The sequence below is a fragment of the Argopecten irradians genome, chromosome 8 (genome assembly GCF_041381155.1).
Source record: "Argopecten irradians isolate NY chromosome 8, Ai_NY, whole genome shotgun sequence".
Classification (NCBI taxonomy): Eukaryota; Metazoa; Mollusca; class Bivalvia; order Pectinida; family Pectinidae; genus Argopecten; species Argopecten irradians.
The window spans coordinates 23572546-23597564 of NC_091141.1; the positions used below are offsets into that span (position 1 = coordinate 23572546).

The 25019-nt window shown below is 33.3% G+C and overlaps 2 protein-coding genes across 4 annotated transcripts in view; one reads left to right on the top strand and one right to left on the bottom strand.

Annotated features, from left to right (window-relative positions):
• The window catches only part of LOC138329729 (uncharacterized), a 28871-nt gene extending 15307 nt beyond the window's left edge, over positions 1-13564 (bottom strand). Inside the window, 8 exon segments of the mRNA XM_069277015.1 lie at positions 3815-3932; positions 4450-4565; positions 4864-5052; positions 9984-10198; positions 10596-10746; positions 11062-11176; positions 11831-12145; positions 13421-13564. Of these exon segments, the coding sequence (XP_069133116.1) occupies positions 3815-3932; positions 4450-4565; positions 4864-5052; positions 9984-10198; positions 10596-10746; positions 11062-11176; positions 11831-12065 (1139 nt within the window). The 5' untranslated portion in view covers positions 12066-12145; positions 13421-13564.
• Positions 13565-20136: 6572 nt separating this feature from the next.
• Positions 20137-24806, top strand: LOC138329727 (archaemetzincin-2-like). 3 transcript variants are annotated; one of them, XM_069277013.1, is made up of 4 exons: positions 20188-20210; positions 20784-20972; positions 22835-23742; positions 24465-24806. In XM_069277013.1, exons 3-4 carry the CDS (start codon positions 22852-22854, stop codon positions 24759-24761), a joined length of 1188 nt encoding a protein of 395 aa, XP_069133114.1. In that variant the 5' UTR covers positions 20188-20210; positions 20784-20972; positions 22835-22851; the 3' UTR covers positions 24762-24806. The 3 variants fall into 3 exon arrangements, with proteins under 3 accessions (XP_069133112.1, XP_069133114.1, XP_069133113.1); XM_069277011.1 differs by lacking the exon at positions 20784-20972 and having other exon boundaries at positions 20137-20210; XM_069277012.1 differs by lacking the exon at positions 20188-20210 and having other exon boundaries at positions 20222-20972.
• Positions 24807-25019: the final 213 nt, after the last annotated feature.

Genomic DNA, 25019 nt, shown 5'->3' on the forward strand with positions numbered 1-25019 from the left:
TGTATGTAAAAGGCTCCCAAAAAAATAAAAAAAAATTGTGTGCTCTTGAAATTTTGAAATTTATAATTTATAAACATTTAATAATTTTTAAATCTATAAACAGCATTTGTCTTCATTAGCGGATTTCGTGTAAATACTATTTTGATCAAAATACAATAATCATAGTTCAAAAGATGTCTCTGTGAAAATAAGCCAAAAAATTGAATAAATTTTTTCTCTGACATACCATAGATATATAAGGATATCAGAATATCACTTACAATTTTTGTTTTTTAAGAAATAAAGCACACATATTTATTTTGTTGGCCTTAAAATCGGAGATTCAGCTTTCTAAAGAAGGTTTTAACCTCAAAGGCATCCTCAACCTGAAACATTTAATTCACATAAGTCTGAGAGTCTATCAATCATTATTTTACAGTGAATATAGCTCCAGAAAGCAACATTTACAGAGTGAAAGTTTCTTTTAATTTTGTATAGAGATTTTCTTCCACATAATGGAAAATAATACTGCAGACAAAGGGAGGTAATCATGAGACCAAGGAATATAATCCTCCAAGCAAAGAGAGGTAATCATGAAATCAGGGGAGATAATCATCCAAGTAAAGGGAGGTAATCATTAAACAAAGGGAGCAAATTATCCAAGCTTTTGGGTATTATTATTCTGTTTGGTACATACTGCAATTGAAAAAGACCAGATTAAAAATATTTTGCAAAATATACAGAAAAAAAAAGAAAATAAATTATATTAGAGGACATAACATGTATTGAAAATGCAATGTTCTGGTTAAGTTTAAGTGATAATTATTAAAAAATCAAATACTTATTTTTCAAGACCTTATGACAAGAAGGTAACCTTAAAAAGTTTGTAACTATATCGAGAAAAGTTTAGATACTACATGAATGTTTAATTAGTTTTTATAGCCAAAAATGCTATTTTGCATATTTTCTTTTATGGTACATCTCAACATCATTTGTTAATACTTTTTCATCTGCAAGACATGACCCCAATTTCTTGAAATAATCTTATTAATACACATAATCAGTAAAAATCATATTTATTCAGTACTTTTTTAACTTAATTACTGTAATTTACCCCAGACGTGCCTTTCCTCTTTTTGAAACCTCAATTTCACGTACGTTGACTTATATACAGACTGAAACTCTGAAAACCATGTAGGTTATATCTAATTGTTTACTCTGTACAATAATTTTGAGAAGAAATACCCCAAATATGATCTTAGGCCATTCCAATTTGATTTCTCGTTCGTCGGATTTCCCGCTCCTATTTTCCGAAAACGAAATAAATATAAAATTATTTTTCAACCGCTCCTCATTTTTTGTCTGGGAATCTGACGAACCCAGGTAAATTTTCAAAGGGTTCATTTTTACTAGTCATCATTTCCTGGTCACTCAGATGTTTGAATTATTCGTACATTGTGTCTTCAAACCCGCAAGCGTCTTGCAAACCTTTACAACAACAGAAATGTCAAGTTTTTCCGCCACCATGTGCAGACAGAGTGGACTTTGAGGTAGAGACTGAGGGACGCATACTTTTTAATAGGACGTGTCCAGATTTCAGTCTGTTTTTGCCGATGTCTGCAACTCTTTTAAAAGACTTTGCGTTTGATCTCACTTTAAAAATGGCGACCATGACAGGTGATTTGACTGGCCGACGTACGAACGAATAACGGTAATCAAGCATGTCCATTATTTGAAGGCAATCGCTACAATTAATTAACACCTCAGTTGCCTTATATCTTAAGACCTGGTCAATGTGAATTTTGACACGTGCTGCCAACATAGTTTGCATTTGCAAACATGTTTTGACTGCATGACTTAGTAACAGCTAGCTAGGTGACGATTCGTCTACTATTCGGTCAAATTAACATCGGTAGTAAATTACACATTTTACTGAGATCCAAACTTAGTGTTACTTTAGTGTTACTTTCTACGACAATATAACATACATTTGCCTTCATTTTTGTGTTGATAGGTTATATGAATGTTTGCGTTTGATTTACTCAAAGCGTTTCATGAGAAAATCATAAATAATAAATTCAGAATATTTCTTTTATGATATGAATGCTGATATACATGTGAAACTTTTGAGCCGTACTGTCCATATATTTTTTTTTAGATATACTTTTTAGAGACAATGAATTAATGTGATTAAAATGAATTATGTTGTTGTTTACACAATTGTAGTTATACATTTATAAACATATCCATTATCTGAGTTCTCATTCAAAGTATGAGCAGCTAAGTTAGGAACTTGCTAAACAAAAATAGTCAGTTCCATACAATATTATGTGACAACTAAGAAAGAATGTACATGTCAGGTGAGGTTATATTGGTTTAAATATTTTCCATTAAATTGCATTAATGCTAATCCCTGATTGTTTCTATTAGTTTGTTGGTTTTTGCTGATAGCTCTGTCAACAGCAAATTAATTATTGAAATTATTGACAAGACGTTAAACTTTCTTGACTATTTCCTTTTAAGTATTAAACATTGCTATTTAATGTTAAAATTGTCAAGATTTGTCTTAAAATTGAAATACATGTATATCATGCATTGAAAGCATTTTGTGTAATAGCATATGATCAATAGCTGCACAAATACCTTACTTCCTTGTTTTTACATCTTTGATACAGTTATGAATGTTGAAAACACTAAAGAAAACAGCAAAACTCAAATTTTAACATAAAAACTCGGTTATTACTAGTAATTGTTATTTCAAGAAATAAACATAAAACTCTAATAAAAAATATTGTGAAAATATTCGCTCGCTCCAATTTTTTCCGCTTTCAAAATATTTTTAGAATTAAAAAAATTTCGCTCACTCGCTCCTATTTTAAAATCCCAAAATCCGAAGAATAAGAAATCAAATTGGAATGGCCTTATCAATAGATCATCCATTCAATGTTTTTTTTTTTTTTTTTTTTGCCTTTTAACCTCATGGCGCTTAATGAGTCAAATACACTAGGATACATAATGGTTATGTCAACAATTTATATTTCAAGAAATTGGGGCCTGAAGTATTCACCTAAAAAATTGTATTATGTAAGCAGTCACTGATTGAACAGGGAACGGAGGAAGACTAGAATGTTCTACTCTGGTTAAATATGTCACACAATCTACAAGGGAGAGCCTGCTGTAACAAGTGCTGGTCTTACCAAACTTTACTCCTGGTAAATCCGGTAATATAAATCAAAAGGAGGTCAAGGTCAATTGTTTAAACCTCAAGGTCATTCTGTCCAACTCCATGCAACTGAACATTTTAATATAGGAAATTACACAAAGCCATTCCAATGGCTGCTGCAAAAACTTCCCAGAATTCTTAAGGTTAAATTTGATAACATCTGTACAGACAGGTAAGCCATTGTCTTGCCATAGTAGCGAATGGTTAATCCCATAAACAATAACAAAATTGTGGTTCATTGTCATAACAATGTTAAGGTTATACGAAGGTAGAATTTTTCTTTATTTAAACTTTTGATTCCACAGACTCCTTCTTTACTATGATTTATTTTCACTGAAAATGTTGATACTTTTTCGTTACATCACCTTCTCCTTCTATTCTTAAGCTATGAATACTCAAATACCCCAATTGTGATTAATTTGAGGTGACAGGAGAAACTCTAACAATACTGTTAAAAGTTAATATTACCAAGAATATATATTTTAAAGTTTCTTATTTCCCATTGATTTTGAGATAACTTTTTTTTCTGATGGAAAAGCTTGTAGCATTGTACCACAGAAAAATTTGCCATTTTAATTTTTCGATGTGCACACTTTAATATTTGTTACTTACGAGACACTGTTGGCTATACAGGCCACTCGCCCTGCAAATCTACACGTAGATATTGATTCTCCGATATTCTCGATTTCCAGAGAGGTGGTCGCTATCATAGCAGTGAGACAGTTTCCACCTTAATACAGAAAATATGTTATATTAATTAACAAATGAAATTCACAGGAAATATAACTCACTTGACAAAATCAAATGAAACAACTTGTTAATCAAAGTTAAACTTAAAAATGTTGGAATAATTATTTTTTATTTTCATAAGCATAACTGAAATCAAAATGAAATACATGTACTGTCAATAAAAAAATCAGATAGGAACATGTAATAAAACAATATCTTTATTTTCTAAATTGAAAATATTTAGCTATCTGATTTTTAAAAAAGTATTATCGAAAAGGAGTCCTTTAAAATTTAGAGTTTATTTTTTCTATGATTGTCTCCCCTTATGACGTCAAGTATATTCAAACTCAGTGCTATAATAATCTAATATAATATAAACACATTTTTAAAAAACTCATGAGTTAGATTTTTCTTTAACTATCTCCACTAACTTATAATTCAAGTATATATGCAAACTCTGTGCTAAAATAACTATTTATTGCTTAACTCATAATGAAATTTGATCTCTGATGACTTACCCAAACTGTCCCTAAGGACCATCGTGAGGAGTGAGTTCCTATAGGGGACATGTTTGGGAGCAGACAGGTCAGCAGAGCTTGGACGGGCGCCATGGCGACTGTGTCGGAAAGATTGACTGAAAAAAATCAAAGTTCTTTGTAAATAAATAATAAAAAAAAGAAATTGGGCCATGATGGAAAGACATGAGCGACATTATTTGCCCTTAACAGCTAGAACAATAATTGAAATACTTTCCTGATAAAACCACAATAATTAGAACAGTCAAACTTTAAAGAAGTATTGATCAAAGTTCAAGAATATGGAATTAAACTATAACGAAATTCAAAACCTTATGAAGGAATATTTTTAAGAAATTCATGGAGAATATGTTAAAAAAAATTTTTTCTTAATATGAGTGAATAGACCTCCTATACCTTCGTGATAATCCTGCACTGCCGATTCGCTTGTTATTTGATGACGACTCCCCTTGGAGGGAAATAATTACAGTCTCGAGAAAATGAAGAGATAAATTGATAGACCGAGCTTCCTCCAGTAGATGACCTCCGGCTCCTGTCTTTGAGACTCTTTCTGACCCAGCTAAATCAACCAAGTGTAATTTGGATCTACAAAAAAAGGAAAAAAAATAATGAAAGATTGATAAAAATGATTGAAATTTAATAGTTTCATTACCAGTTATTTTATATCATCATTAATATATGTAAACAAACAAGCAGATTTGACGCATTCAAGTCCTTCACTGGGTGTCTGAAATCAAACAAGTACTTTTTTTTTAAATTGAGGTCAAAGTATACATGTGTAGGTAATTAAGTCCCAGTGACACAGTTTTTAAATATACCATCTCACCATGATGAACACATATAATAAGTATAAAGTTCCACGGCTCTATAATATAGAAGATTGAGCTCAGAAAAGTTGTTTTCTTAGTTGAGGTCAAAGTAACATGGTCACACTGACAAAGTTTTGTCACGGTCCATACATGTCATTTAGGTTGAAACATTAGAGTTCTATGAAGTATGAATTAAGTTCCAAAGCCTTTTAGCAAAGGAGACATCGACTGAATAATGCTGGGACAGACATAATGCAAACCTATAGCACCCTGCCACCTGGGTTCACTACAAACAACTAAGTATCCTCGTAGTCTTAAAGAAATGGAATTTTTTAATACAGTGCCTTAATTAAATCAAAATTTGTATTCACTGCCTAGCTACATGTAACAATGTGAAAGCTCCATTAAATTCTCATTCATTTGTTTTTCTTTTGAATATATATATAAAATGGCATCCTGATTTGTAGAATAAACTTGACATGACAGAATTAGTAAATACTGGTAACATATCATAAACATTGAGTGAACATTGATAATAAATCACTAGGCTAGCTTTGTATTATAGTATGACAAGTTTAAAACAATTAATTTGCAAGTAATTTGTAGGAGAATTTTTTTTTTACTTTATTCTGTATAAATTCTGTAAAATCTATAATTCAAAAGTGTTTGATTAATTAGAAGGCATTTAGAAAATCAAACTATATATAGGACAGATAATTAGATGATGACAATTAATGTATATACCATATAATTATATAAGTTTTGAACGCCTTAAAATTGATAACAATTGTGTAGAATTTCTCTTTGAGATATGTGTCTTACTTCTAAATGGATTAAATTCAAATAATATTTCTTACAGCTATTACCACATTGACACATTAATGGATTAAAATTCCACATTAAAAACATTTGATATGAAGTTTTCAATAACATAACTTACCACACATTCTATGCTACAGTTATTAAGTAAGAGGGATTAAAAAGGATTACATTTAATTATTTACATTCTACAACTATATATAGACTTCTAACACAGATAAAGGTTCTTAAACTTTATCTGATTTTGTAGGTGCAATAACTAGTGCAATGAAAGTAAGTGAGATTCCTCTTCTATATCTTGTTATCAAAAAAATTCCTGCATTACATCAAACGATTCTCAGAGAAAACTACAATACACATTATAGATTCCAAATGCTTTCTTACAACAATCTATACAACTTGACTGCCTGGCAAGACATATAAGTATAAATCTCCTTCATATAAGTAACATATAATCCAACACTCTAAGTTACAGTTATCAAAGATCCATTGGCACTTTACATCATCATGTAAGTACATGTAAACATATACCTACACTTAAAGTCCTGAGACTGTATCTAAGATCCTTTCATACCACAAACAACTTGTACCAATACAAATTGTATTGGCTAAACTTTGTAAATCCATCGATTGTAGAAGGCACAGAAGTCCATCTGTTAAATACCACGTAATATTGTACGCCCTGTGTGTTTGCTCATGTGTTATCACAATTAAAATACAAAAGTCCCATTGTACAAGCTCCAGGTATGGAGCAAATAAAATCCATTTATAAGCAAGGTCAAATAAGCAGACTCTTTCAAAACAAATCGAATGAAAGTATCAAAACTATCAGCCTACCTTAGAAGGTGCAAAGTACAACACAAATCCTACCATTCAACCATAAGATAAAATTTGTCTTCAGCTTTCAAGTTCGACAGATTTAGAAATGAAACTGAAATGATATAGCCTTATATAAATCCGTTTCACCTTCACTAAAAGATTTGATCCTATAACGAGGTAACAAGTCTTAAGTCTGTATTATCACAAGACACCCAAAAGCTACTAAGGATCAGAATTGTGTTTCTAAGGCAAAGCCAAAAATTCATTAGGTTCATGTAGCTGCATATGCAAAGGCAATGTAATATATGGGGGATGCCATGCACCTCCTCACTCCCCACCACCCCACCCCACTTGCATTGGTATAATTTTATTTCAATAACTGACATTTTACCTAATAATAAGCAATGATACAATTTTTATTTATCAGACCCTAACCCTCCAATTCAACTTTTCCCAGATCCCCTCATTGCTCATCAATATTGTCAACATTTTCCCTGACTTCAAAAACCTTTGACAACAGAATCCACCCTACCTAACTCAAGATACTGGGGTGGTATACTGTACATATATGCAGCAAAAACATATAACATCAGCTCATTTAATTCCATAGTTAATAAAATAGCTGTAACTCATTATACATCTTAATATTTTCATACTTCTTTAGCATATATCAATTTACTGTGAACATAAAATGTGTTTGCCTTTGCCTGATGAAATCCTCAGTATTTGACTTTAAGCTGTAAACATCACATTATAGACATCAAGTGTTGTGTCTATTTATCTATAAGCCATTCTCACCTGGCTAAATCAACAAAAACCTTTGTCAAGATATCTTCAAACTCAGATAATCTATCTCAAACATCAATAAACTGAGTTTAATACCTGTTCAACTATCTGTAAATATATCAGGAATGATGAAACACTTGTACACTTTTATATATTTATCCTTCTGTATATGACAGAGTTTATATTTGAACTTCATGGACAGAAACAATACATGTATAGCTGTGCCTGACGATAACTGTGATACAATCTAAAAGAAAGGAAGAACCTTCTCAAATGTAGGTAAGAATTAATAATCAAGGCGTTTATATGTACTTTACATTATTCAAAATATGGAAAAATAATTACAATATGAAAATTGATGAGTTTCCAAGTAGTAATTTTTTACTTTTTTTAAACTTTGAAATAATTTCCATTTGATTAGGGATGAAGCCTATTGACATTGGTCCAAAACAGCCTCCAGAAAAAAATCTGATATATCAAGTCTGCATGATTTTAGATTTTTAATTGGTCAACTAATTTTAAGAAGTTGGTATTTTCTAATTATTGTATATAGTCAAACCTGCCTTAGCGACCACTTCTGTATAAAGACCACCTGCTTAATAAGGCTATAAAATTTCCAGGATTCCAAATTTTCAAATTTTCTGTGACCATAGTTTTATATATTGCCAGCCACAGCTAGACTTATTCAAGGATGTGCAAGAGTTTTGTGTTTTAGAAATTAAGTAGACAGAGTTCTCAGATAAAAACCATCAACCTTCTGGTATGCACACACACATATAACTAAGCCAAAGTAAATGCTAACTCAGATAGTCTATTATTATTATTATAATGTTAATTAAATTTCATACAATTCCTACCAGGTATTTGACAATGTGAAGTATATTCATAAATACATTCAAATGATAAAATTTGACATTAATTCTGTGAACAGCATGTACTTATTAGAGTTGAAAATAATTGATATCATTAACCTGATATATATATATATATACATAAAGGACACTTATATGTATGGAAAGGGGGGCTTCTTAATAAAACAAATTGCAGTTCAAGGGAAATAACTCTTTGTAAGAGTATACCTACATATTCATTTTGGAGACCCTTTATACAGAAGTATCTTCAGACAGGGGATAATCAGCATATTTAAGTTAATTTCATAATTACATTAAATTTATAATTAGCAATAAAATTGTGTTAAATTCTTTCAAACAGATGGTTCCAATCCCAACCATTCTTTTCCAAAATCGTCAGATGAAGGTAATGACTCTCAATTATCAATTCTATTTTTACTTGATAAAGTGTATCCACATGAAAATTTATTTTTTTGACCAGGGAAATGTGGCTAAATTTCCCATTCATTAGTCATACATACACTTAAACATTATTGAATATAGACATTACTAGCTAGTCTAATTTCATAAATATATCATATAAATGTACACATTACATTTCAAAAATAAAATTAGACACTATCAAATTCAGCGGATTGGAGCATTTCATTGATTTACTAAAATCATGATGGCCAATGACCTACATCATGCTCTTTAGAACATTAATTATACAGAAAGCATCAGCACAATGTTAATCAAAAAAACTTTGCACAATAATTGCAGCTCCAGCAGAACAGCAGAAATAATATAACGTTGAAACTAGAACTACAAGCCAATAACTATAGCTGCTAACTAATACACCCCTCCCCTCGCTGGTGACCCTTAATTCAGACTATTGCAACCAAATGTTCTATGTTAATCCATTAGTTCATTGTTTTCATGGTAAGTTGTTCTGAAGCATGTGATGAGTCAAATTATAGACATTCATATGTTCAATCAATCAAAAACTTTACAACAAAATTGACCAAAAAGATTATAAATTATTTTATTATTTTAGAAAACCTGTGACCTGGTTACCATAGCAAGCAAAATGATGAGGAAAAAAAATGTGCATGTATGCCTACAATGGTCGCCAGCATTGCTGCCAGGGTTTCACCGAAATTAATCCCCCTGTAGTTTAGGAAGAGTTGGCCAGATAACTGACAGTAATTTCCTAATCAGTAAAGTGATAGCTATATATAGGGGGTTATTTTTATGCAGCATCATTTATGTCATATATCACAGGACATTGATATCATTACATAAATTTAATCTGTTAAAAAAACAAAAATTGTGTAAACTCATTGAAATTTTTTAATTCTGAAAGGGTCCATTTTTTCGTTTTAGGTGGAAATCATGTTTTTTTTTACCCACAAAAATAACTGCCTGAAAAGTATAATTTTATTACACTCACTTTATGATGACGTCAGAGTCTGGTTGTTTTGCCGACAGCTGGACAGTGAAGACTGCATGAGAACGTGAGGATCTGTCATGGACGGTTGTCGCGGCAACACGTCGATTGGCTTGGCCTTGTAGTAATAAGTTCTGGGCTACATCTTCACTGGCTGCGTAATGTACAGAAAGATTACGTACGACCCAAACCCCACTCGCACCCTCCAACACATTTACCTGTAAGGAAAATAAATAAAACATTTAAAAGGGAGGGGGGGGGGAATAACATCTCTCAATGCAACTTTGTGAACTTTAAATCCCTCAATTTGCTAAAAAGGTAAGGTGTAACCATTGCCATCATTTTATAATTCATTTGTGACAAAGTTACCTTTAGAACAATGGATTATGAACCTCATTTGAGACAAAATTCCTATTAGTGAAAGGCATTATCTAGTTTGTGACAAAACCATGGAGGTTTGTATTATGAGGCATTATGAAATTTGTGTGTGACAAAATTATCCTAAAGATTAAGGCATTATGAAATTTGTGTGTGACAAAATTATCCTAAAGATTAAGGCATTATGAAATTTGTGTGTGACAAAAGTACTTTGAAAATCATCAGTGACAAAATTACCTTTGGAAAGGGTGTGACAACAGACTGAGTCCTTGCCCCAGGGTTAAGCAGATCGTATCCGACTTCCTTATAGATTTCCAGGTACGATATATGGACACTGATTTCCTCATCTTGTCTTTTTTCCAGCTCCTTATAGATCATGGAGAGCGCCCTACAACATCCAAATACAAACAAGCCATATTTTTTTTTCATCTGGAGTGATCACAATTAAAATTAAATTCTCCATTTTAACTAATACAAAGTTGCTGTCTAAAAGATACTATGTTTAGTAGACTTATTGCCACAGAAAATCATAAAATTTTGCTTGCACTAGCTGTATTGAGTATCTTTTAGACAGTAATTTTGTGTTGGTGGGAATGGTGAATTAGTGCTAAAAGACTTAATCTAATGGTAGGGCCAAGCGAATACAGTATATATCCCCTTAAAACAGATTGACTTTTACGATAAACAGTAATATTTTCCATACCTTGGTTGAAGGCCTCGTTGCGCGTAAGACTTGGACCCCCCCTCCACAGTGAAGGTTTTCCCTGTCCCTGTCTGTCCGTAGGCAAAAATTGTCCCATTGTAACCGTTCAGAAAACCTGCAAAAGGCAGAAAGAAAAAGATTTTTATAACATTTAAAGCTGTTGAATAAGAATGATTAATAACACGAACAGCCGAATGGAAGCAGTTTTATTTCTTTGGAATAAGTTAGAATTAATGCTTTTAAAACACAGAACATAACTGTCATACTCATGATTATAACTGACTGTAGGAATATAAAATAATATTCTCTCTCAATACACCTCTTTTCATCTGTCAACAGCTAATTATAATGCCAAAGAATTTAGGCAAAGTTTCTAAACATACTTATCACAATTGATTTAGCTAAATGCCAATTTATATTACACAAAGTAGTGCATTACAAATTATGTTTTGCTTGTAATATGAGCATCATTAAAATCTTAACACAAAATATTGTAAAATTTGACACTTTTCCGAACGCTTAATTTTAAGATTTGCAAAGATAGCATAAAACTAGTGCTGGTGCTATTTTCATAATACACATATATACTTTCAGACTTTTAGCTTCACAATTTATAGCTTCATAAAATATTACGAGCAAGGGAAACTTTCTCGACCACGCAACATTTGCATAATAAGCAGAAATTTTCACATTTACAATTCACTATATAAAAAGTGTCAGTCAGTATCTACGTTATCATGTAATGAGATTTCTAGATAAAGACACATACCATCTACAATATCCTTTGCTGCCACATCAAACACCTCCTCCTGTGTGGCTGTATTGTTGAAAATGTAATTAAACTTAAACTCATGACTAATCACAGCTCCTCGCGATTTATTGGTGGACGTGAAATCACGTAAGACTTCTGGGACACGTAAGTAAAGCGTTTCCTGGCTAACTTCAAACTCGGGATAATAATCCGGTGTCGGTTTGATACGACAGAACGTCTTTATCTGAGGCATTCTGATGTTTTAGTTGTTACCAACAGTCTGATTGGTCAGCAGTTCTCGTGTCAAAGGTCATCCTTGTCTCGTTTTAACCCCTGAAACATATCAAAATGAGAATAATTATAAAACAAGAGGCAGTGTGATTTTAAATGATCAACAAATACCAGGCGAATATTGAGCGAATGAGTAAAATGAACTTAATGACATATATACACTATAACTTGTCAAAACCAGCCCTTGTCTTATCTGGAACCTTGTGTATTCCAGCATAATTGTATGGTACTTTTCCTTCTTATTCATTACATATGTAAGTAATTTAAACCTGTATAATGTGCAAACCTGGATATATCGGCCAAATATGCTGGTCCAAGTGACATCTGGTTTAGACAAGTTACATTGTATCAATACTGTCATGTTTTATGGCTGTGGAAATTCTGAGTTCCTGAGAAAAACCAAAACTATACCCATGAAAAGTATGTAGCAAATGCACCAGACCCATGGCTCCATACAAATGTATATGGACAGATCATACCATAACTATAACAACCCAGAGGTAGGGAAAAAATTGTAAAACGTCGGACACTTTATGATTACAGATCCTTAGTTTCACCATCCCACTACCCTGTATTATAGAGTTTGAAAGATGGTGGTAGAATGACATGTGACACTTTAACTTATTAGCCAATGGAGTTCAGAGTAGATTAGAATTATGTAAACTGTCAGACACCTTAACCATGCACTCATCCTCTCAGGCAAAAAAGGTGAATAATGTATAACTTGTTATCCTTGTGTGTAAAAAGTTTTAAAAAAATAATCGATTTTAGAATTAATTTCTTAGTTAAATGGGTACAAAAAATTGTATCAATTTTTCAATATTTTGTGGATCAAATTTTTGCGACCACAGCAATAATGTCCCCTGGTATTGTGACATATATCTTCCCGCAAAAACAACAGTAATATATATATGTACACCATTTAAGCTGTGCCCTGATGACGGCCTGCCTTTAAGGCCGAAACATGTCGGCAACCAGCAGCACCAGATGAACCTAAAATATACTATTTAGTACCTGGCTCAGGAGTTGCATCTCTTTCTTTTTCGATGATCCTACTATGTTTTTAAGAGGGCTCTGTATTCATTAGGATCCTCCTGAAGACCAGAAGATGAACCACAACACACATGAACTTACTGCAGGACATTGGTTCTTAAGAATTTCTCCTTCTGGAGTTTTTCGTTTTGTTCACCAACAGTAATATATATGTTCGTAACATAATTATCAGACACCTTAACCACTTGGCTGGGACTGTCCCTGTTAACAATCAGTAAAAATGTAATTATACAAATGTAAAACAGCTATCATGATCATACTCACTTCAGGTATTTCACAGTTGTGTTAAAATCCCTATATGGATACTTTACAGAACCAAGTAAATGACCTAAAAGTCCTTGTATATAACTGTAACCAGGGACATTTACATGTAAACTGTTAGAGAAATAAGAAACAGCACACATAGTATTTCACCTGCTTTGTGTGAACTCGTCTGAAACCCATAAAATTGTCCGACAATACAACAGACCTCTGTTTTACCAGCAATGTGGTTTTTAAACAATTTTTAAAACAACAAAAACAGTTTTGATTTTAGACAATGGTTAATTGTTAAACACAAATTATATAGTTTACCTATATAAAGGTAGGTATATTGTAAGGTAGGTATATTGTAAGACATTCCTGTATATATCCCCCATCCACGGTAATATTTTTGGTAAGGTATAAATTATCAATCTATCACAGGAAACACACAAACTTTAAGATTTTAATAACATATACAAAATGACTAAAAAACGGAAGGAAACTCAATGTTTAAAAATGTATTTAAATGGGTGCGGGAGAAGATAATCAAGTACAGTACAAACAAATTATCTTAAATTTACGTAAATATACATTCAAATGTGTGTAATTCACAAAAGTGAGGTACAATGTCGTAAATGTAATATATACATAATCAACTGGTAATCGTAAGATCAGAACTCACAAACTCAAGAGTACCATTCTGGTCTATGCAGAATTAAATCTCTATTCCTTCTGTGAAAACACAATTGAATTTGAATTTGATATTTAACATTTAAACATTAAAGTGGAAATTCAACAGTATTATGTGTTATGCTGTTGGTTTTTCTTTGTTCCAATTAAATTGCTTCCTTATCTAATGAGCTTGTTTTGTTTGTTTCATACTTGTTTAATTAAGGAATGAAACATATTTTAATTAACAATTTGTATTTCTCTAAATGTTATTTCTCTAAATGTTGTTGAGAATAAAATAGAGGCGTACAATATAAGTTTAGATACACTTAATTTTAAAGTTGCAATCCTGGTTTATGATTGAATTTTCTCCCACGTACACAGAGGTCAAGGCCATGTTCTATAATATGAAATGTGTACCGTCCTTGTAAAAGGTATTAAAGCATTCAAAGCAGATAAATGTGTTGTGTCAGATCTCTTTGTTGTAAATTAACTAGCCGTGCAATCTTTATAATGATAATCTGATTATAACTGCTGTTATAGCTAACCATACAATGGTGAAGATTTAGGTAAGAGAAACAATTGTAATCTTTCAATATAGTTCCTTTTTATACTATGCAATATGATATATTGGTGATTTCAATCCCAATTATACTTATTTTAATGCGACATTTATGTATTTTACCCAATATATTAAAGAATGAAGCCGGGTGGGACATCTGGAGAAATGTCTAAGAAATCCCATGTCATCCCGTTACAATACCGTACATTCCATCTTCATGTGTTATCTTACCTTCACTTGTCTTCAGGATATCACAGTATTTATTAGAACTTAATCATCCTACATTTTATCCTAGGATCCTAATTAAGATATCCCACTTTAATCATTCGCAAACCTCCAACATAACTTATAATTTCCAACCCAATGCTATCCTTATCAATATAACGGTATTCGATAACAGAATTATTCAACTAAGTCACAGCATTGAATATTTCACTAATATCCATTATCCAATAGATACTGTATTTTAATTAACATGATATATATATATATATTATTTTCACATACCATTTAGAATTGTACTGATTAATTGCAATACATATTGATTACTATATACAATTGATCCCTACACAGCTTCAGATATTGGGTTTATGTGCTTGTGTGTGAAGCTGACCTCATGCAGTATGTCTTGAATTCAGCGTTTTAACAGAAACAATATCGATCTCAACAGTGAAGAGGTATAAAATCGTTTGTAGACATGTACAACATGCCTTATTTCTAAGTTTTTGCTCAAGGTGTACCTCCTTTGTAGAAAACCATTCATCTCTTGAAATTTTTCCTTATGATGTTTTTCTTATGAAAAAAGTAACAATTAATACAAGTAATATTAAAGGTGATCATGCAAGATAGTAAAGTTTCTATCAATACAGGGGTTATAAAACATGTTAGTGATGATCATGACTTCAAAACACTTTCAGAATTTTGAACATGCAGAAAGCAATCTTATAAGGATGAGTGATGTATATTTTATTTGGCAACTGACATGCATACAAAAAGCAAATTATTTAATTTACAAGTAACTGGCCATGAATTACAAGTTTTAAGTTACCGTCAATAAGAAATCTGATTAAATCTCTCACTTATCTGTTAGCCATTTAATACAAGATTACTTCATGTACACAAAACCAAAATCTGACTGTATCTTTGTATAGTATAATCAATCATTGGATCATTTGATTGTACAGGCTTAAATCTATCAGACCGAATGACAGACACTCGAGTTTCTTTAAGCGTTTGTGTACATTTGGTTTACCTAGTAAGTTTTAAAAGTCTAGCATGAAGACTTGAAGACAATGACGGACACAGCAAAATCTATGCAGAAAACGATAACACAGTGCTGGAGACTCAAAAATGCCTCATTTATCATGGATATATACGTTTCTACTGAAATTCACAAATTTCTTTGCCTCAATCTTATAATATATTCAATAAAATTTGTATGCATTGAACCATAAACTATATACCTTCGAAACCTTTAACATGATTCCATTAAAAGACCCCGGCCCCCTCCCTGCACGGTCAAAATTGTCAACCAGTTAATATATAAGGCACAGGTAACTTTATGATTATATAATTATAACCTACCTTTTTTATATAACAGTTCTTATAATTCAGCAAAGTTGCTGCGCATCAAACAACAAAGTAGTCCTGTCACATGTAGCATTTCCATTAACTCAAGTACTACTGTTTTACTATTTTCATAAATATTACTTCTCCTTTGTGTCCGTTAGTTGTGGTGCTTTTGGTACAGTACCCCAACGGGGAATGCATCTGGTCATAAAACTGACACTTGTAGTATGACAAGTCTGATTTGTTTTTATAAATCCTCCGATAATGTACATGTACACAAGATAAATTTTACATGATTTCTTAAGTGTTTGGTCTATACAAGACACTCAAGAGAGCAAATTTATGACCATTCTGTTGTCTAGAGCTACTCAAATAATCAATGGTTTCCATGTATAAAATTCTTGATACGAGTGATTGTGTATATAACATGTAGAATTGATTTATTAAGTGCCTTCATTTCTAAATTCAATTTTAGCTAACTACAATTATGTTATAGGCATCTTCTAAACATATGTATGTAGACAGAGGGAGGTGATAAGAGTATGTTTAATACCTAATAAATACTAAGATTCCATCCTTGCATGAGCAGGAGACTGATAAATCTGTTTGTGATACAAAGACGTCCAAGCCTTATACAAGATAAAACTTTTATCATGGTCAACAAGAGTATATAACATACAAAATCACTTCAGGAACTGAACCCAGTTTAGAAGTTTATTAACTTTCAGGGTTAGAGTTAAATTGAATCAACTGATAAGCCTTTGGTTCAATATTATCTATCAAAAGTTGCAATTTATGACATTATTCCTTGATCAGAAATGAGTAAGTGATAGCAGATCGAAACACATATATACATAGAAATTGGCAACTCCTCCAATATTACGTTCGGCAGGTTCTGGCCAGCGCTAAATCTGGAACCCTCAGTACTATTTAATGATCTAAGCAAAATTGGATTCAATTACCCCGATTCATTTGATTGAACACTCAACAGTCACTTTGATTAAATACAAGTGTGTACAGCATACAAGCTAATTAAAATTTGATTTTCATTATCTACTCCGTAAACTCCCATATATGGAGTTTATTGAGTAGATAATGAACATTGAATTTTAATTAGATTGATACAGCAAGTAGGTAAGAACTTCAAATAGCTCTAGATAGGCAGGACTGATGGGATTCACTTCTCAAACCATCTGAACTCTGACAGACAGATCTATAGGCAAGAGGGTCCACAAATGGACTCTTTAAAATCCAATTAGGCCAGCTGTCTTAAATCCCAAACCCTAAGATATGAACTCAGGACATCTCTCTTCAGACTGATCTATCTAAAATAGAATCATTGAACTTCGGACAATTAACAAGATTGGTTCCAAAATTAATCTGGGTCGATCACTCTGAACACTCAATACTTTTATAGGCAAGTTCAGGGTGTAAAACCCAAACAACCCTAAGTAAAATTATAAGTGTTTACAAGTCTCCAGCCTAGCCTGACAATTTACATTTTCTGCTTTCCAAAAGCCCCTGACAAAGACTTTGATAAAGGAGCTTCATGTAACTGTATGTGGAAGTGCAGCAGAATTGGAATTAAGTAAATCAGTGATATGAATGTTTTTGCCTACTTGCTCAGTTTCAGACGACTTTTTGAAATCCCATTGTTGCAATTATTCAGTCTCCATTATCACAATTGTATATGCCTGGTAACAAAACAATAGTAAGTCAATCCAATATGGAACTTAGTTGCATTTGTGTCTTCTGCAGATAAGCATCCACCTGATGGAGATTCGAACCACAGGTGTGCTTGGAGCATGCACATCCTACATGCAAAATTGACCATGTGCAAAAGTGCTCAGTCAGCTCAAAAACAATTATGAGATATAATGCTACATATTTTGAATGAAAACGTGAAATTTTCATCAAAACATGAGGACGAATGGATGCGAGTACCAAAAGCTGCGACAATGAATTTTTGAAAGATCACTGCCGTGGCAATTATCTTGGATGACATTCACAATTTTTTTTTTTTTCGATTCGTAAGATTTGTCATTCAATTTTCAATGTGTACACTAATTTTGTGACCAGGTATGCCACTTTTGTTTACATTTGTCCTCGATAAATCTATACATGTTGTCAGATTTGGCTATTATACATACATATATATATATTGGTATATAGTGAATCATGCTACAGGACCTGACAAAGATATAGCCAGAAAACATCAGACCGTTCCTATGGCAACATAAACAAGCTTAATAGCCTACTTCTACTTCATGAACATGTAACAGGAGAGGAGAAAATGTAGCTACCAGACCGGGATTCGAACCTGGGACCTCTGAACACTAGCCATGCAAGGCTCTACCGCTGAGCTACCTCGTCACCATGCAATGATCAACCCAGTCCATTAATCCTGCTACACTCCTCCCTCCCTTTTTAAAGTCTTTTGCACTCAAAGGTATATATACAAGGCCCAAAGTTTGTAATAGGAGAGGAGAAAATGTAGCGCCCAGAAAAGGATTCGAACCTGGAATCTCTGAATACTATAGCCAAAGGCTCTACCGTTGAGCTACCTGCAATATGTTGAATTCAAAATGGTCACCAATGATCAACCCAGTCCATTAGTAATCCTGCTACACTCCTCATTCCTTTTCAAAGTCTTTGCACTCAAAGATTTACAAGACCCCTTTACAACCATTGTGGCTATTTAAGTTGGGCGCCAGGTTTGTAACAGGAGAGGAGAAAATGTAGCAATCAGACCCGGTTTCGAACCCAGAACCTCTCAACACTAGCCAATGGCTCTACTGCTGAGCTACTTCACCCACTTGGTCACTGATGATCGCGACCAATGCAGTCCAATTCTGCTACACTCCTCCCTCCTTTTTCAAAGTCTTCACACTCGAAGATATACAAGACCTCTTTACCACCATTGTGGACATCTTAGTTGGGCGCCCAATTTGTAACAGGAGAGGAGAAAATGATGTGCCAAGACCGAGGTTTAATAAATTGAACCAGGGACCTCTGAACACTATAGCCGAAATGCTCTACCGCTGAGCTACTTGGTCACTGATGATCGTCTCAGTCCAATCCCGCTACAAACATATACAGTAGTTGGAGTACTGGGACCCAACCAGTAGTTGTGACGTAACAGTAGTCATATTGTTTGCATATTCTACTGTGCATCCAGAATGTGTTGCCAAATGTCTGGAGACGAATATACTTCATGATGGTGTTGTTTTGTTTATGTGGCAATAATGTGTTTCATGAGATACAAATAATTAAGTTTTTCCCAAATAACGACAACTGGTAGGCTTACACTAAGCCATTTTTTTTCCAAAAAAAACCCAGAAGCAGACGCCTGTGCAATGGTCTCGCTCACAGGTGGTAGGCTAGTTCCTGTAACTCAGTCAGAAATAAAATTTTGAAAATTAGGCCAATATAAAAATGTCCTTAGCATTAAAGATAAGGACATGTGTATTGGACGAACTTTGATATCTTTATTTCTGAGTCACATGAACTCGTCTACTGTCCCAGTCTGTGCCAAAAGTCATGAAAGTCGACCGAGTTCATGACAAAAAAGTTCTCATAACTTCCAAAGAGTATAATGTTTTCTAAATGTCTTTCTCTGTGTTTACTTACTTGTCACTTCACATCAAGATTGTTTGAATAAATCCCATTAGGCGAAATGCTCGTTTAGTGAAGGTTCAACGGTCCCAGCATGTTTACCATGCCCGCCATACTTGTTGCCACGGGTTAGCTAATTTTAGAATGAAACAGATATTACGAAACGAATGCATTATTGAATATACATTGAACATCAACAACATTCTAGTTTCCTCTTATGTGATCAAAATTTAATAATAATATATTTTATATTGATTTTCTGATTTTGGTGGAAACTCGTGATTTACACTTGTTGTGTATCTTTTCACATTCGTGATAAGGAATTTGTAATATGCACACCACCAACCACCTGCAAAAAGAAAGATGGCCGACATGTAAACAATTTTTGCTGGCAAGGTAACAGGAAAAAGAAAATCAGGATGAATATCACATTTTTTTGTCGTTTCAGTAGGGCAATGCTATGAGAAATGATACACACTTGAAAGCAAATACTTTTTCATGAAATTTATCTAACAAATTGGGGAAAGTTAGTTTTAAAAATACCATTATACAATATTTATGCAGGAAGTCCTTTGGTAAAATCACCAGATAAGAAAGAGTTACGTCCCCTGGTAATTGCCTTCACAAACATATTTATGTACAACATGTACTGATTTGGCCAAATTTACTTGTATGTGATTATATTTCTCAATACTCATGTGAGAGAGAAGTTCAAGGAGCTTGAATTCTATACGGATTACTCGATCATACAATATATATATATATGTACAATACAAATGATTATCTGATAGGAGAGGAGAAAATGTACTGTACTATTACTTTTATAGTAGCTCAGGCAGACTTGGACATAATGGCAGATACATATCTCTCTGATAACATATACTCGGACATTATGTCAGCTAGCTATCTCTCGCTAAATTTATATGTACATGTAACAGGAAGCAGGATTTACATTAAATTTAAAACCAGCTGCCTCTGCCAGGGATCGAACTCGGATTCCTCTGGATTACTAGTTTGACGCTCAACAAATGAAGCTAAAGAAAAGTTCTCTCTAGCGGAGCAATATACTGAGGCTAGTATCGACCAGGGTTACATACTCCCCCTTCAGGAATCAACTTGTCCTCAAGTTTTTCAGGGGACACAACAATGCCTTTGAAGGTATCGTTCAGTATCATTCTTGAGTTCCTACATGGGCGCCAATGTAACAGGGTACAGGATTTACATTAAATTTAATACAGGGATCGAACTCGGGACCTCTGGATATTATGATAACTAGTCTGATGCTCAACCGATCGAGGTAAAGAGCGATATATTGCGGATATTATTGACCAGAGTTACATACAGCACTAGTGGCTTGAACTATATAGGGACCCCAATACACTCTCATTAGCAGAATGCTCTACTGATTGAGCTACTTGGTCACCAATGATCACCCTGTCCAGTTTAGCTGCAATTCTCCCCTCTGTCCAGTTTAGCTGCAATTCTCCCTCCTTCTCCTATGTCTTCACCCTCAAAGACACACAAGATCAACCCTTACATAACAACATTAATAAGGGTGTTTAAGTTGGGCGCCAATTCTGCAGGTTTTCATATATAGATCTGAAGGAGTTAAACAGCCGAAATGAACCTGGGGCCACCAACTAGAAAGCAGGATGATCTACCAATTAAGCCACCTACATTTGAACATGCATGCATCACCAATCATTGACCCTGAGTTTAATTATGCTACATATTGGTGCTTACAAAATGTTCTAGGCCTACATTGTTGCTTAGAGTAAGACAGTCACCAAACTAAAAAAACAAACTTATATACTTTATATCATCAGCATATCAAACAATCCTTCGAAGGCTGAATCTTCATAGACTGATAACTTCAATATACATGTATGTAGGGCAACGAATGAGCACTTTCAATTTCGGGATTTGAACCCAGAACCTCAGAACACTAGCTATATATCCTTTTCTGAATGAGCTTCATACACAATCTAAATTGTACATATACACATGAAAAGGTTTAATCAACAAGCCAATTCAGAACTTTTTTCACTCTTCCCTAAGTTCCCTCACTACTAAACAGACAGTCTTGCATGATCCTTGTTATGCCTAGAAACACAACCTAGCCAGGTTCAGGTGTATGTATATATCCTTGTTAAGTGTTTACCACGCAAGAAACAAAGATTGTATGTGCACTGCAGGAACTACACAGAAAATGCACATGTAGCCAAACCAATGTTTCGTACCTGCTAGGAACATTAATTTGAAAACACATGCATAATAACCGATTCATTAGCTACCATCTGGTCACCGATGATTGCTCCATTGCACTATACATTACTGACTCTGTATAGACAGATGTATTTTAATTTATCTGATATCTCTGTTGAGTACTAGATTTTGTTAGCATACAGTCATCTGCATATATAGGCCTGTATCCTTATTTCAAATATGGGTCTTGATTGTTATAATCATGTAAAAATATCCTCTTTACAATGGTACCATTTTAACCATAAATATGTGTCATGGTAATAACATATTATCTAATACATGTATTAGAAATCTATGGATGACACATGTATTTTGTTGGTAGTTACGGTGATGGTGATGATATAGTGATGATGGAAAATGGAAATTCAGGGTTCTCACTAAGTTTTTTAATAGATGGTTGAAAATTAATAATAGGTGGTTGGGGGCCACAAGCCCCCCTGGTGACCAATACTTATTTCTGACAAAAATAGCTGGTTTTAAACAAAGAAATAGACGTCTGTTTTTGATGGCAACCGGCTTTTAATGAGAACTCTGCCTAGAATGAGAAATATGATGAAAATTAAAAGGAAACAACAGTGAGAAATGTTTAATATGTGGTCATGTTTAAAATATGATAACAATGTATTAGAAAAAGACATGTTTGAATCACAACATACATTTGGTATGTTCATTGCATAACTTGCATATACCATGTGAAATTGATATGGAAGTACAATATATGTATTTAATAAAATATAACATTGTTTATTTTCCAGCTATGCAAACATGAAAAATGGGAAGTGCATCTTCTAAAAGTAAAGTCAGTCAGCAGCAGAGGTTCTTGATTGGCACTTTGAACAAGAAATCTGACCTTAACCAGAAATTTTATGAACTGAGTTACAATTGTCTGCGATCTAAAAGTTTGGATGACTCCATTAAAGAAAGTGATCAGTACAGAAATAATGAAGTTCAGAAAAGTGAAAGACAAGGTTCACATGGTGACCATTCTATGGAGGAAAGACTTTCATTTACAGAAACTGAAGACAAAAGATCAAGTGATGACATAAACAATGTCATTTGTGCCTCTGTTGGTGCGTTATCTGGGCCAGAATTATTTTTGCCAATCCTTGGTTCCAAAAAACTTATGTGCACGCAAACATATGTTGCATGGCGGTCAATTATGGATTTGGAAAAAATCAAATCACTTTTGATCAAGAAAAGAACTATATACCTTGTACAAGTAGATGATTTTCCTGAATTTCTCCTTAATTTCCGTGTCCTATTTAATTCAGAGGAATTAACAATTTCTAATTTAGCGCAGAAATTTCTGGAAGCTTTCTTCACAGGGATGGATGTTCAATGGATGGAGAGTATATCTATAGCAAGCAAAAAGTGGAATATTACTTCAAGACATCACAAAAAGACCAAGAAATTTCAATATCTTGTCACAGACTTCTTCCCATTGCTCCAAAAGGTTTGTCCAAAGGATGGATACTGCATCATGGGATTGATTTGGACTGACCTCTTTCCTAAAGAAGAACTTAATTTTGTGTTGGGGGAGGCACACAACCCATTCAAATCTGGGATGGTCAGTTTCGGACGATTTGAGCCAAAGTCATACAATGAGGAAACACACCAAGATGTAACTGCGGTCACTACAGACGTTTTATGGAAACTGTTAAAGGTATCAAATGTCCTTTATTTGATTCCATAAGTGTGCCCATCCGTGCATCCCTATAAATTAGTCGATCCCCTTTTTCAAGGCTACAACTTCACTTATTAAAGGCAGAAAAGAAATATGAATACTTTAAAGGTATCAAATGTCATTAATTTTATTTCTTTTGCTTTTGCCAATAAAAGTTTTTTGGCACATTTTGTGCTATAATATTGTGAATGGTCTAACTTTGTTTCCATTAAATAATACCATTATGACATAATGGCCTCTTCTTTTTACTCAATTTTTCCAGGGACTCATTGCTAATTGGTGCTTTTCAGATTGTAGTTTATAGAATGTGATCTTTAGATAGGCCAAATAGCTTAAACTGTCTTTGTTTAATCTAATTGGTGAATTATATCCTTTTGTTGCAAAGCCTTTAAAACATTCAGGAATTACTAAGTGACAGTTATTTTTATCTATACAAAACTTTGAATTTTCTATTTTTAATGTATGGATGAGACATACACATACTAATAGGGGAATTAATCCATTTTTTATAAAACAAAAAATCATTAAAAAAATCAAAAACCATTATGATAAAATTTCAAATATTTCTTTTTTTTAGCCCAAAAAAGGGAACATTTCAGCAGGGATAATTATGATCATAGAGAAAATTAAGGTATAATTCATATTTTCACTGAAATCTCAATATTGTTTTCAATCACATATCTCTCACTTTTCTGTTTCAGTGTCTGAGTCATGAACTTTGTCATCTGTTTGGGATGGCACACTGTGACTTTTTCAGTTGTACCATGAATGGAAGTGGATCAGTGAAAGAAGCCATGGATCAGCCATTGTTTCTGTGCCCAGTTTGTGTTAGAAAACTCCAGCATATTTGTAAATTCGACATTGTGCAACGATATGAAAGAATGGAGCAATTCCTTGTAGAGATGAACAGAACATTCCCATCAGAAAATTGGAACAATTCTCTTGTTTGGATACAGAGGTGCTTGAGATATCTAAAGACAACTGTTACGCATCTTTAATGTTAATTAAATATATTTATTTGATAATGGCTGTGAGACAATCCACATGGTGTTATTGTCATTTTTATACAACATCCAAGACTTTTAACATTCTTATCTATTAGAGTTACTTCCCTTGATGACACAGTGAAATGTGGGAAGTAAAAGATATGCATGTACGTCTGAGAGATCAGGATGTATAACTATAGACCAAAATATGATGAAGTAATAAATTTATTACCAATTAAAAAGATTAAATAAAACAAAACAACGCAAGAA

Excerpts from the sequence above, each read along its gene's own strand:
- LOC138329727 (XM_069277011.1), top strand. The coding sequence starts at position 22,852 with ATGGGAAGTGCATCTTCTAAAAGTAAAGTCAGTCAGCAGCAGAGGTTC. Across the intron at positions 23,743-24,464 it reads TTTTATGGAAACTGTTAAAG|TGTCTGAGTCATGAACTTTG; the intron begins GTATCAAATGTC and ends TTTCTGTTTCAG.